We start from the raw sequence: 15,992 nt of genomic DNA on the forward strand, positions 1-15,992 counted from the left end.
TTAAAAACCTTCACACTGTAAACTGTTTTTCCAACAAATTGTGTATGGTGGTGCTAATTGCAGTAAGCAATAGGGCTGTCAGGACCCAGCGGAGCCATTTAGGTCCTCGTGCACACGCGGTTCATCATTGTCTAAGAGCAGACCTACATTGCAAACACCTGTGTCCCGATTCCAGCCTACCTCAGTCGAAGAACAGAACCTTTTCTATAAACTATTAAGGTGAAGGTTAGCAGATATTCATCAGCTGCCACCAACTGTAAAGTTGTTGCTAATAGAAATTAGTCTAAGAGATAGAAACCCCGGAGTTCTCAGTGCTGCTGCTTAAATCTTGGAGGTGTTTGTACACCTAATAGAAATTAGGACCATTCTTGCCCATTAAGAGCTTACGTGCTCAGATCTTCAGGGGACAATTTGTAGTATCTCAGCAAACAATCTGCTGTGTGCCACAGAACAAGAAAAACAATCAGCAACCAGCTGGAGAGAAAATATCCTATCGCAACGCAGGTGCCAAAGATCATTCCTAATAAATATTTATCATTTACGGACTTGAAAAATTTATATGATTACCTTTCTCAGAATTGGACCAAAAACAATCCCAATCTTAAATTCACAGTTCCAATGCCCCGTTTTAATCCTCTTTGACTCCTACAGGCAGCTTCCTTTTATCTATTCCATTTATTCACTCATCTCCTTGGTTTTGTAAATGATCTCTTACAGCTGGCAGTAAGTCATTTCATACAACAGTGAAAAAGGATATTTTCCATCAATATTTCCAGCAACTACACCCAGAGCTACTACAACGAGGTTTTACTCTTCTGAGACCTCTGATGAGGAAACTAAGTTCTAGCTATGAAGGATGCACACTCATAAGGCCGATGATAATGTCAGTAACTTTTACTGATATCTGCTCATAAAACACCAATGATGCCATCCATCACAGTTCAGCTGAGAGGAACTTGAATGTGTATTAAATTTCATGGTAGGTCATCAATTAGGTATTTAGTCTGGAGCGAAACGGTTGCCCAGTCCAAAAGACTAGAGCTGCGGTGCATTGTTGGATTTTCTTGTGCATCGTCTCGAACTTTAGCTCTGCTGATACTTTACCTCGAAGAAGATGGCCATGGCAGCAACGATGCGTCTTTCCTTAATGGCAGCACTGAGGCTGTCAAAGTCATCCGGATTGTAAAGGTAGATCTGCATCTGGGGTGGGAAACAGAGCATAAACAGCTTAAGGAGTGGACAAGGAGAGCGAACAGTCCTGTCATCAATCACTTGGACACACTGCTGAGGAGCTGATGAAAAGCTGTTTTGAGGGGCATAAAAGAGGGTGTATTTATCACTCCTATAAATCTCCCATAATCTGTGTCATTCCTTTTTGTGTGCTGCCACTCCTGGAGGATGTTAGAGAAATACAGCATCCCATTCCTCAGGGTGACTGTCCTAACAGACAGTCACGAGCAGAGAGGAAAAACTGGAGGAACGTGATCCCCCCTTGTGCTGAGATCTAACAGAATGGCATTCTTCTGATCACTGCTTAAATTACCTTAAATCACCCACAAACACTGCTTCGGATTTCAAAACAAAGCTTTGGGCGTGTGGGTTATAAAACGGAAAACCAGCATACAGAGAATACACCATATATAGCATGTACCATGCCTTGGGTTTTCAATTAAAAAGGAAAAAAAACCCTTCTTCTTTTCATATTTCAAAGCAGACATATAACCGTAATGCTGACCAGAATCAGCAAATGATTCTAAAAGTAGCAATTGGAGCTGTCTATCATCGCACATTCAAGCCTCTTTAAATTGAAAAACCCTTTCATGTCACTGAACCAAGTTAATTGGCAATAAGAAAAAGGTCCTAGATGTTGATTTAATTAAAGGGTATGCATGCCTTTTTTCTTTTCAAAGGAAAATTACGAGAAGCCACAAACCACACGTGGCTGTGCTGACAACAGATTCAAAAAGTCAAAGTAAATAAGTGTATAAATCCATTAATGCTAACCATCAGCTTTAACCAGGTACAAAATTACTCAGATAATTTGAGTTAATCAGTTTCCTTCAGAGTTCCTTTAACTGCAGCCTTTAATGGAACTAATTTGTTGTCTGAGAACTCAGCAAGAAAGAGCACCGGCCATTCATCACCCTTCAGATGTTATTAACTACTTTACCCAATTAAGCTCACCCCCTTAGGCTTCATTTACTCAGAGAGATTGGCTCATGTGACCTGCTCTTGTTAACAGCACACTTTGGAAAACTGGATTCTTCATAGCAGTGAAAAATGTAAAGGAATTTTAATCGCCCGATTGCAGAATTACAACATTTTGTTTTTAGGTTTGTCAGAGTCCCTGCTCTTTAGAGTGAGCTTTATCCACGCTTACATATAGTGCTCAAAGTTGTTGATTCAAAAAGGAGCAGACGTGGGGTCTGACCAATCTTTAAGCTATGAGTAATGCACAGAGATGCTGTCCACATACTCTGAGCCTCTATCTATAGCAACCCATTTTTTTCGCCACAAAGTGAGTGTGAACACAAGTGCTGAAAGCTGTTCTGCAATCCCGAGTTCCATTTAGGCGCACACAGGTGAAAAACAAAGTCATGTTTGGCGTGATTTCCCAAGACGGCAAAATATTGAGGCAAGACACAAAATCTACAAGAAATAAGTTTGTTGGCGGAGGGAGCTTAGATGTTATCACAGTATCACAAATGCATTTCTTCTTTCCTTTACAACAAGTGTGCTACCGCAGCATTTTGTCATTAACAGATAAATCTCTCCATTCTTGCACTCCAATCGCACATAATCATCTACATTATCATTTCACTTGGGCACCTACAAAGTGCTAGAGCGTTCATTTTCAAGACGAATAAAGTGTCAATAAAGTGTTAATTTGCACAGTAGGTGCTGCTGAACAACTAAATTAAACTTAGTATTTCACATTACAAATGACTGACAGAACTTTATAGAGAAAGTAAAAGACAGCACATGATGGAAATCTGTGAACTGTATCTAAAAGATGGAAGTGTCAACTATGACGCCGTTTCACATAACTTGTTATTGACAAATAGTTAGCGAGCCAGCACACCCCAGTTGACTCTAATAATGACCGTGACATACAAAATAAATTGAATTTTAGTCAATATGACCTGAAAATAGTGATTTAGACTATAAAGTCAACAGAAAAATGTTAACTGAGGTTATAAATCATAGAAGCTGTGGGCAACTTTTCATAAGCATCTATAAAAATTAAGCACCTTGGCAACCAGCAGCTTCTCAGCCAGAGAAGCTAAGCTCATCCAGTCTATGTAACTAATGCGGTCTCAAATTGCGCATTTCCATGCTTAACACAGTGCTAATAGTGAGCGCAAGTGTATTCACACTGACAAATACAACTACATGAGGGACCTGTAGAGGTACCCAAATGAAATGATGCAACTCATAATGGTCATATAACTGTGTGTGGATGCTGCAGCACACTTTTCACCTTTAACTCACCCATCTCCACTGTGTAGCAGAAGGGAAGGGACCAGCCAGGAGGGGGAGAAGCTGTTGACAGCGACAATACTGAACCCAATGCTAAGCAAGCAGCTAACTTTTTTATCTCTGTGCATTAAAGTAACATTTGTTGTGGTGTTGCTTGGTGTTTATGCATGTTGAAAGGTAGTCTTCGTTGTAGAAAAATCTACTACTATACGAGTAGTCAGAAGACTGAACAAGATGCTCACAAAATGCAGCAGCCATGGAGCAAATGATGCCAGTCGACACTACCCTGTCAGAATTTGTTTCGTAAGAACGCGTATTGTGTAGTTATTCTCTTGAGGTATTCAAAACAAGACAATATATGTGTCAGTAAGCACAGACATCACTGATGTACATTTAAAATGACAGCGACCGAACTAATTGTTTGCTAGAGTAAGAGTGGAACAAATATATCTCCACTTCAGTGTAAAAGACTTACCAAGTACATATAGTACAATCTATACTATAGCTAGCTATCTGGCTCTCTATTTCTAAATTTTATTCACATATACATATGAATATACACAAACATATGAATATATATATACACACACATCCATATATTTATTTATTTTTCCACTAGTTTTGTACTTGTAACACTGTCTGGATTTGTTCGCAATTTTTGTAATTGGTTGTGTGTGTGTGTCCCACCCCCCAACCCCCTCTTTTAAACATCTTTTGCTTATTTGAGTTATCTCAGTGGTGCAGCACACTGAGATTTCAGGCTCAGCATACATCGGCTGGCCAATATTATCGACTGTTTCTGGCCTATTGAGGGGCTTTACTTGGCCCAGAAGATAATTCAGCAAAATATGCTCAAGGAAACGTTGCATCAGAGATTGTTAAGCAAAACACGCTCTGACTGCATTATTTCTGATCATCTCAGCACTGTCTGCAGCACAGTACCAGAGTAGGATCCGTTTAGACTCACTGTAAGTTACTTTTTTCTCTTTTAAAAAAAAAAATACACATATATTGCTGTAAAGCAATTAACTGTGATCCTTTTAGTATAAAATTCAACCACTAAAAACAAATCTTTCTTTTCAGGAAATTGGCATCTTAATCAAAATCAAAATAAATAATGTCCTTTACAATTTTCCTCTTGCTTCATTGAAAATGCACAGATAACAATTTTAAAATATTTTACAATATTTCGTTTAAAGAGCTTATGCATACTGAGTGGACTAACCATTATAGAAATATAAAAAGTAATTTTGGTAATTACCAATACTGTTAATTTAGGGCAGCTGTGGCACAAACTTTATATTGGGTGGTGGCCTAATAAATTTGTTAAGGACTGTACATAAAAATAAAAAAAAATAGAAATTAAAAAAAATTGTCTGATATGCCAATATCAGCCAATAAATCCATTCCAGTAGTTATTAGGAAGTTGAGGATATCTAATGGAGTGGCTCTTCGCTCATTTGACACTCTTCTTTACTCAGCTTCTCCCTTTCTTACTGTACACTCACCTTAACACTTTTCATACATCCCTAGTACTGTGTGGAAACGCATACCCTTCGAAGGTGTGATTTGTAATCCATGTATAATTAATCTAACCTTGGTGACACCCTCATATATTATTAGAAAAGATCTCCCTATGGTACCCTGAGGGAGAAAAAAATTCCAGTTTCATTTTTCACTCCGCTGTTTGAGCGAACAGGTGGTCCATCTATCGATTTCCCCACTTCACTCCCACGAAAAAGACCGCGGTTAGATTAATGTCAAGCTCAGGAGCCACAGGCCGAGGAGCCCATTGTTTTTTTTCCCCCTTTACTTTTTAAAATAACCATGGTACAAAGCCAGACCTGCTCTATAATACAGCTCGTTGAATTTAAATTTTGTGTTTCGACCCTCTGGACACATGTGAACCACATTTGTATACACTTTCGAGCTTCTGGGCAGGTGGGATAGTAAATCCCCCCCCCTCGTTTTTTTAACACTGAAAAAGCAAAAGCTTTATGCACAGTGTTATATGTGACTCAGAGCTCAAAGTGACGCATTTAAAGTGGAGAGATAATTAGACAGCAGCAGATTGGAAAACAGTTTCTGTTTAGCAGAGACAAATAAGCCCTGGAGCTCAACCTCCAAGGTCATGCTGTTCAACTCTTGAAGAACAAAAACATATACACAACAAAAGCCAACCTCTGCTATAAAGGATCACTGGGTACATCGAGCACAAACATTTATCCATAGGCTGTAACACGCAGAGATTGGCTGCACACATCGTGTCAGGTTTAATATCATCTTAAATACATCAAATTCTGCCAAGTCATATCAAAAAAAGAAAAAAGAAAAGGAAAAAAAAAAAGAAAAGGAAATGACATTGGGTAAAACAGCCAAATGGCTACAGGCTATATCCTACACAACCTCATTTCCCTTCAAAACATATCATTTTATTTCATGTTTGCTTTCTGGTATCTGAGGTAATCTATCATTTCTGATGTACAGTATGCCAGCTGACTTTTTGATAAGAGAGGAAAAAAAAGACCTCCAAGTCAGTGCCGCTTTTGTGGTGCACGTTGTACATACATTTCCTTTTCCTATACAGATGGATGTCTGTACAGACTGATGTCTGGAATATTCCTTTTCGTACTTCCTATAGGAAATGTCATCGGGAGCAGCACATTCTGATACAATACAGTCACTATTTGTAGTTACGAGTGGCTTTTGGTGAGCCTACACACACACACACACACACACACACACACACACACACACACACACACACACACACACACCATTATACTGTGCCAAGTCAGTCCTATCTGGGTTGCATGTTCTTGACATGCTTGTTCAAAGAAGACATGGCACAAGAAGAGGGTCACCCATTATTTAAGTTGCAGTGCCCATCCAGAGAGAGCTTCTTTTGAATGAGCCGACAGCACACTTGCTCTGATAAAACCACTGCAGTGATAAAATAGAAAACAGAAAGTAGGACAGCTGATAGCTACAAAGATTTGAGTTCAGAAAAAAAAAAAAAAAAATTGCAAACAGTGTACATATATCACATTCACAATCAAATATGAGAGCCCTCCTTTCTACTGCTGTGCCCAACTTCTCTACAGTTTTATTAATTAACCTCTGCTGTTGGGTGGTGCGTCATGGGTCACATGTGGCACCACCTATCAGCAGAGGTTAATTAATAAGCATACCCTAGATGTAGCTACAATTTTTAAATCTAAATAGCCTTACATGCCTGTTGGTAGACACTACAATGTTGGTGCTATCAGTGTTCAATAATGCAATCTATCAGTACAAGCTACAGTTAACCAGAGTTCCTAAAATACTTCACATGCAGATGGTAACAGAAAACAACTGACAGCCACTTTACATTCAACACCCCACTTCCTTTCATCCCCAGCAGTGTGAAATAGACTGTAAGAAGATTTGCTGAGAAATACAAAGGACCCGCATGCACACATACAGAGACTCCTTCATTTATTAGTGAGATAAAGGCTATAGCAGATGTCCTTTGCAAATGGCAAGAGTTTCATTCTTGATTGCTGCTACACATTAAGGAGCATTCAGTCTAGGGTGCCAGCACCATACCCACATTTTTGCAATTCCACTGTCAGCAGACAATTATTCAGCAATTGTAGATGTTTAGCTTTATTTTCTGCGTGTTTGATGATGGATGCGTGTGCTGGCATTACAGCAGAAGTTTATCTTGTGCAGCTGTAACAATATTTTTTTTCACCTCTGTATGTATGCATGTATATATTTCTATGACTTTGGAATTTTTCCACTTAATTATATCATTAATGTGTATTTAACTGGTTCCATGGCTGGTATGCTTTATGCTTATTTATAAAGGGAAACACATATTAGCTTTGGAATCCATGTTGTTTGACAGAGGATTCAATGCAAAACCTTAGCATACTTTTTTTTTTGTATACCAAGTTACAAATCTATATTTCTCATCTATAAATTGTATTACTGGAAGAAATGCTTTGTTTTCCAACAGCTGTTCAAATTGGCTATTAAAGTAAATTCTGCAGTCTTATTAGGGAGCACACCATCAAAGGAGCCATATGCACAACAGCTTTATAATGGCTGTACATTATCCGGTGCCCTTTAACACTACACTGAACACAAAATTATGTGGCAAAAATAAATCTAATTACCCAGCCATTCAGCATCAAAAGCTGTGCCTGCAGAGATGGCTCCAAAGAGGAGGGCCAAGAAACAAACACAGGAGGCTTCTAGCTGTGTGTTTGGAGATAGGACAGAAAGGCTCACTAACAGCCACTTCCTGTTTTCATATGCTGCTAAATTTAAACTAATTATCAACAATTTGACATAAGAGGGGGCAAAAACCGTATTCTATGACCCCACTCTGCAAGAAGAGCATTACACAACTGCAATTTCAATTTTAGACAGCGACTAGGAATGGCTGGCATAAATGATGCATTCAAAGTCACTAATACCTCAATCTATGCATGATATTAAACGTGAAATTTGTGCTTTAATATGTGGAGACAATAAATAATTCAGAGGGGCGTCACTCTTTACAGCCACGTTACAGGAACTGAACCACTTCCAGTCTGTTTTCTCGTGTTAAGCCAGTTCCATAATGCGATCGTAAGACGCTCCCTATCGCATAAATTCCCATGTGTTTTGAAGACCATAATCCCAATTTATTAAAAAGCCTTTCTGTATTGCAAATGTCATAGGCTGTCAAAATGAAGCAAGACACAGATTTCTATCATCAGGGGTACTTTCTCACCAATTATGGCATACGGCTATTTTCTAGTAGACGTGTGAAGACAACAATCTGTAGCAATGTGGCAGCTAGCAAAAGATTATTTAAATAAATGCAAACTAAAGACGATGCACTGTTTCTCATTTTCCTTGGATCCAGAATTTACTTTAAAATATAAAGAGGATTTACTTTGATCCAATGATCTGCCTCAAACTAGCATCGTGTCTTGACATGAAAACTAATGTTTTTGTGCATCAATATGTTCCCTTAGCTCAGTACAAAGGCTCATGACATAAATACCTGCAAAATTTTTTAAAGAACTACCAAATCCTTGTCATAAATAATTTGGATAAATATGTGGGGGGAAAAAATACATGCTGGTGTTTACGGATTCATAAACTTACAATCTACCAAGGCAATTCACTAATCTCTCTCCAACATTCATTGTTGACCTTCAACACTCCATATCGCACATTTATCAGATTGCATGGTAGCAACATGGCATTTTACCTCTACAGGGAACCTTCTGCCATTTATGCTGTGTTCTGAGCCTGCTGATCCATTACTCTGGCCCCAGTGAAACTCCATCTTCTCAGCCTTAAAGCGCCCTGGCAGTCCAGCCCCTGCTACAAAGTACTCATCCTTCAGGAGTATAGCAACTGGAGGAAAAAAGAAAAGAGGTAGAAAAAAAAAAGAAGAGAGAATCGAATCAAACAAGGGAAGACAATAAGCACACTTGTGTTAAGGCAGGGCAAAGGAGATTACTCATCAAAGAACATGGTCTACAGAAGCTCAGATGGGCAGTCTAAACTTAGACATTTTTTTTCCTGTGCCTATTAACTCAAGATCACGGCTTCATTCTCATTACCCGAATCCTGATTTGTCTTTTCTTTTCTTTTTTCCCCAATGACAACTAACTCACTGGGGGAGACCGATGTGACAAATCAAACTTGCAAAGAGTAGCTAAGTAGCTGTGATTTGCTTTAATGATCAATGCACGGATGAATAGTGCAAATTCAACAATTCTTTTCTACAACTTGCATTTATTAAACGGATTAACTAAGCTGTGTAGACCGCAGACTTATTCTGAAATAATTAAACTAAAAAATATATATTCATTAAAAACTAAACTATCTGGCAATAAGAAACGTAAAAATCTCAAATTATCTTAATTCTTTGGGGAGTGACTGATGCAGGAGACATTTTCTAACAGTCAGTCCATAAATTGTCATGATTTGTTTTTGTAAGACCTGTAATGCATTTATTAGTGTTCAGACCCTTTCACATTTTCCACAATTTCAAATTTATTACACAAAAAACACATTTTGAGACAGTTTTTAATATATTAAAGATATAAGAATGAAATTTTCCACTTCCTTAACATAATTAGCAAGTGCAGACACCGCTCTATACAGTGTGTCATAGTGAAATGGATGTATAAGAATGAAAACAAATAATTGAGGGTAAGAGAACTCCATGGGTTTGACAGGATTGTGAAAAGGTACAGATCTAGAGAAAGACGTAATATTTCTGCAGCACTGAAAGTGCGACAGAGCTCTGCTTCCTCAAATCATCTTCAAGTTTTGCAGCCACCAGTCATCCTCAGTGTGAGTTTTGCAGGCTAACGGGAACACAACAGTAACTGAATGAGAGCCAGAGTTCTTTTGTGCCGACTGGAGAACCTTAATGAACAACAACCATCAGTGCAGCACTCAGCTAATCAGGCATTAATGGTAAAGTGGCCAGAAGGAATCCATACTTCACTAAAAGGCAGATTGAACTCCCAACGTGTGCGGAAGAAGCCAGGCACTGAGCACCGCCTCATTAATACATTCCCTACAGTCAAACACGGTGGTGACAGGATCATGCAAGGAGCGGGAGACTAATCAGGATGGAAGTAAAGATATATGCAGCATTCTTAAGTGAAAATCGTTTCCAGAAGCAGTCGTGATCTCGGACCGAGCGAATGTTGGGCTGAAGCCTGAAAAGGCTCTAGAAAAAGTCGTACCCGGCGAGATCTCAAACCTTAACCTGCCAAAGCATCTGCAGAAAGAACAGCAGTGCATCGATGCTGCCCCTCCAGCATTGTTGAGCTTTAACAATTCTGCCAAGAAGAATGAGAAAAACTTAGAAAAGAAAAGTACGCCAACCTTGTACAATCATTCAAAGAACACTGCTACTTAAAGCAAAAAGTCAACCTTATGATTAATCATCTAAATAGTGTGTCAAGTCCATGTTAATAAACAACAACTTGTTTTTCCATTGAGCACTGTGTGTTTGCAGATTAATAAGAAAAGAAAATGGAAAGCATTCAAAACTCTGCCTCTACAGAATGATTCATAAATTAATCTGCAGAATTCGGTGGTGAGCAGATGAGCAATGATCACAATGACGCGTCTCAGAGAAAGCTTGCACCGGCCGCCTCCACTGACCTCCACATTCCACTAATCGACTCCAAGACGCCGCTTTAAAAGTAAAAGCCAGAGTTTCTTTAAGTTGTTGCATGACTCGCTAAAAGACACAGCCGCCTTCTCTCGCATTGTGAGCTCCTTCCGTGCGCTAGCTTTTCACAAGGCTTTAATGCCATTGCCTTTGCTTAATAGCAGCCATTATTGCATTCTCTCTCAAAGGATTATAAACAGTTTCTGCAAGCAAACTTTAATTACATTTTGTGGGGAAAATTAAGCTTTTTGTAGCATTTTAAATCGTTCTATATTAGATAAGTTCATTACAATACTATTTAAGTAATAGAATTTAATTAGCTTACATACATTGATGTGACTTTAACATGTCTACAATTGTAAATTTGCCACAAAAAAAATAAAAAAAATCAGTTAATCTATTTCTAGAAGCTCATCTGAATGTTGTTGCTACCTCTTTGAATTTACATCTAAACTTATGATTTTATTGCAGAATGAACTAGCACATTCCCTATGAGCCTGCCATTTCTATCAGGGTTTTCATGCAGGATGTAATTAACTCACAGCGGTATTCAATACAGACATTTTTTTGCCAATGTTCTCTGAACTGAGTATCAAAAGCCTAAGAGTCAGAAAATGAAGCAGTATAAAAATATTTCCAGCTTGAGAACTTTATGCAAAGTTAAACTATGTAGAAAATTACTTAAACATCGAGAATATCATACGCAAAAACTGATACTTATGGACCATGTTGGTATTTGAGAGAGAAAAAAAGAAAGCTGGTTGTATCAAAAGCCTCACACGGGCAGCGCACCAAAATTATTCAATGTGGAAATTCTTCACCTTTTTAACAAACTACTTGTCAATAAGGTAACGTGACACAGTTGTTGATTTGTTGGAGCCACATCCATGAATCCAAGGTGCTCTGTCAGATTGAGATCTGGCGACTGTGGATGGCATTTGTGGACAGTTTGATGTTCATGTTCAAGAAACTAGTGTGAGATCATTTAAACTTGGTGAACGTCGTTTTATCCTGCTGGATGCAAGGTTATGAACACAGTTATCAACAATACTGATGTAAGCGTTTAAATCATGTTCAGTTGGTACCAAGGGTCCTGAAACGTGTGCCAAGAAAATATCCCCCACACTATTACACCATCGTCCTCAGCCTCTGACCCCACCACCCGAATGTTACGGCTGAAATCGAGACTCATCATCAACGCTTTTCCAATTTTCTATTGTCCAATTTTGTTGAGCCTGTACGAATTGTAGCCTCAGTTTCATATTCTCAGAGACGCTCTTCTGCATACCCTGGTTGTTAAGAGCGGTTACCGTCCTTTCAGCTTGAAGCTGCCTTTCCATTCTCCTCTGACCTCTGGCATCAGCAAGCCATTTTCAAACCGATAACTGGATAACTGCCGCTCACTGGATATTTTCTCTTTTTCGCACCATTTTCTATAAAGTCTAGAAATAGTCAAACCACCCCATCTGCCACCAGCAACCATGATGAATTCAAAGTGACTTAAATCACCTTTCTTCCTCATTCTGCACAGTTTAATCTTCAGCGGGTCATCCTCTCCATGTCCACATGCCTAAATGCATTGAGATGCAGATGTGTGATTGGCTGATTCATTAAATTCAATTTTATTTATATGGCACCAAATTATAGTCGTCTCAAGGCACCTTATATTGTGAGGTAAAGACCCTACAACAAGAAAATGAACCTAATGAAGTAACTGGCAAGTATAGAATGCTCAGATTACAACCTTACGCATCAATGGAAACTTTAAATATCTAACTCAAAGGCTGGTATGCAAGCGGAAGATCTGCAACCCTTCTTCAGAAGTTAAAAAATGTTCTTATGTTTTCATGCATCTGCAGCCACTGGGATTCACCTTAAAAATTCAGACTCTCTGCTTGCTGTTACACTCAGAAAGATCGTGTAATGTTGAGTTTAAGCTGTGTTAAATTTCCACAGCATCTGAAACACCATGACACGGCAGATTATCATCCCTCCCACTGTCCTGGCTGAGGTTATATGCTAATGCATCTACAGCCCTTTACCACATCTATGTTTGACATCATTAGCCAGATTAGACCTGGTGCTCCGTCAGTTGATCCCTCTAGTTACAGGAGGATTTAGTCAGCCTGTGAATAAGAACAGCCCACTTTTAATCATTTCACAAAGCAAACTAGGAGGATGAGCATCTGAACAAGCAAACACAGATTGTCAGTAAACAGATAACATGGCGAACAAGTTTGTGCCGAGCGAATGAATGGAATCAAAGTAACTCAAACAGACCAGTGACAGGTACCAGGAAGAAAATGAGTACGAGATCTTGAGAAAAAGAACCAAGAGACAAGACGATCTGAAGAGAGGAGAACATTGTGTGATGAGGGATGATCCGAGCCCCTGTCGTGAGGCAAGAAAGAATCTGCCAGCAGTATTAACGTGCCAGTGCCGCTTAAGCTGAAGGCCCACAGCATGAAGGAGAAGAAATGATGCCGGAGATTTCCAAGACTGAAAGCATCAGGTCAAAGTGAAGGATCAATCTGCACAGGAAATAACTACCCACGGCATTATCATAATGTGCAACTGCTTTGCAAAACCGCAAAAAACATTTACATAGACGGTAATAAATCCCTGTTACTGCCGTTGTTGAAGTAGTGTAATCCTGTGTGCAACACAAGAAAGCCAAGAAAAGGGGTTGCTGGCTGGCCTTGGGAGTTTCATTAAAAATGCGGCCCTGCGTGTGTTTGAACCCTCCAACAGCAGAGGAGGAATTAGAAGCTAAGCCAAAAAGACCTTGAATCACAGCCTGTGAAAGAAGGGGAGTGTGTGTGAAAGTAAATCCTTGATCAATGCAAATGTCTCTGGGGCCTTCCGATTCCCCATGAATTTGGTTGGGAGTTGTTTGAAATTTTACTGAGAAATGTTTTGTTGAGGAATACTGCGTGAATGGCAGCCAATCAGCCCGATCTCAAAGCAGGTCAAGGCACAAGGGAATGCCATGAAATCAATCGCAATGAACTTTTAAGATCTATTCACTCACTTCTTAATTACAACACTGACTTTTAAATAGTGAAACGTTAAAGCCACTCCCTGGAGGAACTCGGCACTTTGATTCCAGCACCTCCTGGTGGCGATGATGGGTTGAAAAACGCAACGCTCGAAAGAATCGGGCCATTGATCTCGAGGAAAATGCTCAAATTTCACGAGCACTTTGCACAAGTATTGCATTTTAAACGCCAATTTCAAACTTAAGGTATTTGTGCCATTAAATCAATTATAATGTGTCAAATAACACAAGAACCAAACGTGACAACATGAAATGAGTCAATAAAAATGACAAACGTGCCTGAAATCTGCAGCTGCCTTTTCCTTCACAGAGCTCTATACAAAGTGTCAGCTTTTGTTTAGCTTTCATTCTTGAGACTTTAATGTTTTGTTCAGTTTTTAGCATCAGCAGGCAACTGCTTTCAGCAAAAACACTGTGAAACATACTACACTCCACCAGCTCAGCTCCAAATGACAGGAACAGTTAGCGGCTAGCTGATGAACATGGTGGAACAATCTGCTCCTAAGAACAAGATATTTCTTTTAGAGGGAAAATAAAACAAGTTTGGTCAAGTTGAAAAGGCTCCAACTTCAGGATGTCTCAGCATGGACAGAGATGGAGCAAACTCGGTGTATAGACGCAATGTAGTTGTAATTCATGATATCAACAACTAGGATGACAAAAAGGGAAATGTAAACAGGTTATCATGGATCAAAATGATGATTTAGAACATCTTAACCTTCATGAGAACAAAAAAACAAACAAACAAAAAAAAAAAAAAAGTTTGCCAAACTAGTTTTCATTCACAAAAAGCCTTTGAAGACCGCAGCACGGCCAAAATCACGCAAACTGTTTGTGATAATGCAGCGATTAAATGTGATAAATCAGCTAAAAATTGCAAATCTGTAGCAGTCTGTTCAAAATGTTTTGCCAACTACACATACAGAAATTCAGATTAGCTACTTAAAATCAGACTCAAGTCAGATCAGAAGATCTGAAACTGAAATTCCTCTACAGGTAGTGGTGTAGTTGCTGCAAGATGGTGATTTCACAGCAAAATGACAGTCTTTTATCTTGGCATAAAACCAGAACACAACTAGCTGCGACCAGTTGAGTCCAATCCCCGATTGCAAGGAGACGTGTCAGACGAGTTGTGCTCATTGGCACAGGCTGAATTTGATGGTGACTTTTTGCAAACCTTTGCCAGTGTCTGTGAGTGTGACCACAGACAGTCTGAGTCGGACTACGATTACAGCAGTCCTTCGCTATAACGCGGCCTCGCTGTTTCGCGTTTTTTTTTTTGTGTGCAATTTTGCATTTTTAAAATTTTTTATTTATTTTTTTTTAAAACAGCACATTGTGTTCTGCGTCCTGATTGGCTGTAGACCATTGTCAATCAATCTCGTGCCGTGTCTCCTGTACAGTACAGAATGCGTTCGGCTTGTCAAATTTACATAAATCTTTCATCGCTAGCGATGCTAGCGTTTGTAAGTTTTTTCCCCAACAAACAACAATGTCAACTAAACATTTTGCACCGTCAAAGACACCAAGAGAGAAAAGTGTGAAGATGTTCATGCATGTCTGAGAAAAGCGTATAAAGCGTGTAGTGAGGAGTTTTACAGCTTTAAAACAGCTATAATAATTGTAAAAAATAAAATTGACTACTTTTCGGATTTCACCTATAGGTTATTTTTAGAACTTAACTCCCGCAATAAACGAGGGCCCACTGTATTTGTTAGGTTGCCTCCCAACAGACGACCTGTCCAACTGCCTTGCTATCCAAAGTGATTAACAGTGTTGCATGCTTAGCCTCTGGGCAACCAGTTGGTGGACTGGCAATCAGTCTCTGATGGTCTCCATTTTATTTTTAAATAAATAAAAATAAAATACATATGATCACCAGGAAACCATCGAGTTTTCCTAGTTTCAAGGAGGCTGACGTTCTGTTTTTACACTAGTGTGACCGAGCTGTAAGCAAAGAGGATGAAACTATCAAAACTTTACAACACAGTAAAAAGCTATCGCTAAAGATAAAAGGTCCTAAGCAGAGGTTATAACTTCATAGTAGTTTCATTTAGTGCGCGTTTATATGCCAAATGTAAATGCTAAAAAGGAAAATTTAAAGTTATTTGAAACACTGACAAAAAAAATGAATGGAACTGACAATATTTTTATTTGCTCGTTAAAAAAATATCCATGTTAACATAAAACTGCTATGACTTATTGTGTTAGCTTTATGATCAAAATTAGTTTCTGTTGACAAAACTGGCTAAGAAAAAGCAGGACTAACAC

The 15,992-nt window shown here is 38.9% G+C and overlaps 1 protein-coding gene across 1 annotated transcript in view; it reads right to left on the bottom strand.

Annotated features, from left to right (window-relative positions):
• Positions 1-15,992, bottom strand: part of LOC100705237 (receptor-type tyrosine-protein phosphatase gamma) — a 127,493-nt gene that overhangs the window by 34,846 nt on the left and 76,655 nt on the right. Inside the window, exons 4-5 of the mRNA XM_005453547.4 lie at positions 8,732-8,880; positions 1,105-1,200 (exon numbers count right to left, since the gene is read on the bottom strand). Of these exons, the coding sequence (XP_005453604.1) occupies positions 1,105-1,200; positions 8,732-8,880 (245 nt within the window). The remainder of the gene's footprint in view (positions 1-1,104; positions 1,201-8,731; positions 8,881-15,992) is intronic.

Source organism: Oreochromis niloticus, linkage group LG5, assembly GCF_001858045.2.
Source record: "Oreochromis niloticus isolate F11D_XX linkage group LG5, O_niloticus_UMD_NMBU, whole genome shotgun sequence".
NCBI lineage: Eukaryota > Metazoa > Chordata > Actinopteri > Cichliformes > Cichlidae > Oreochromis > Oreochromis niloticus.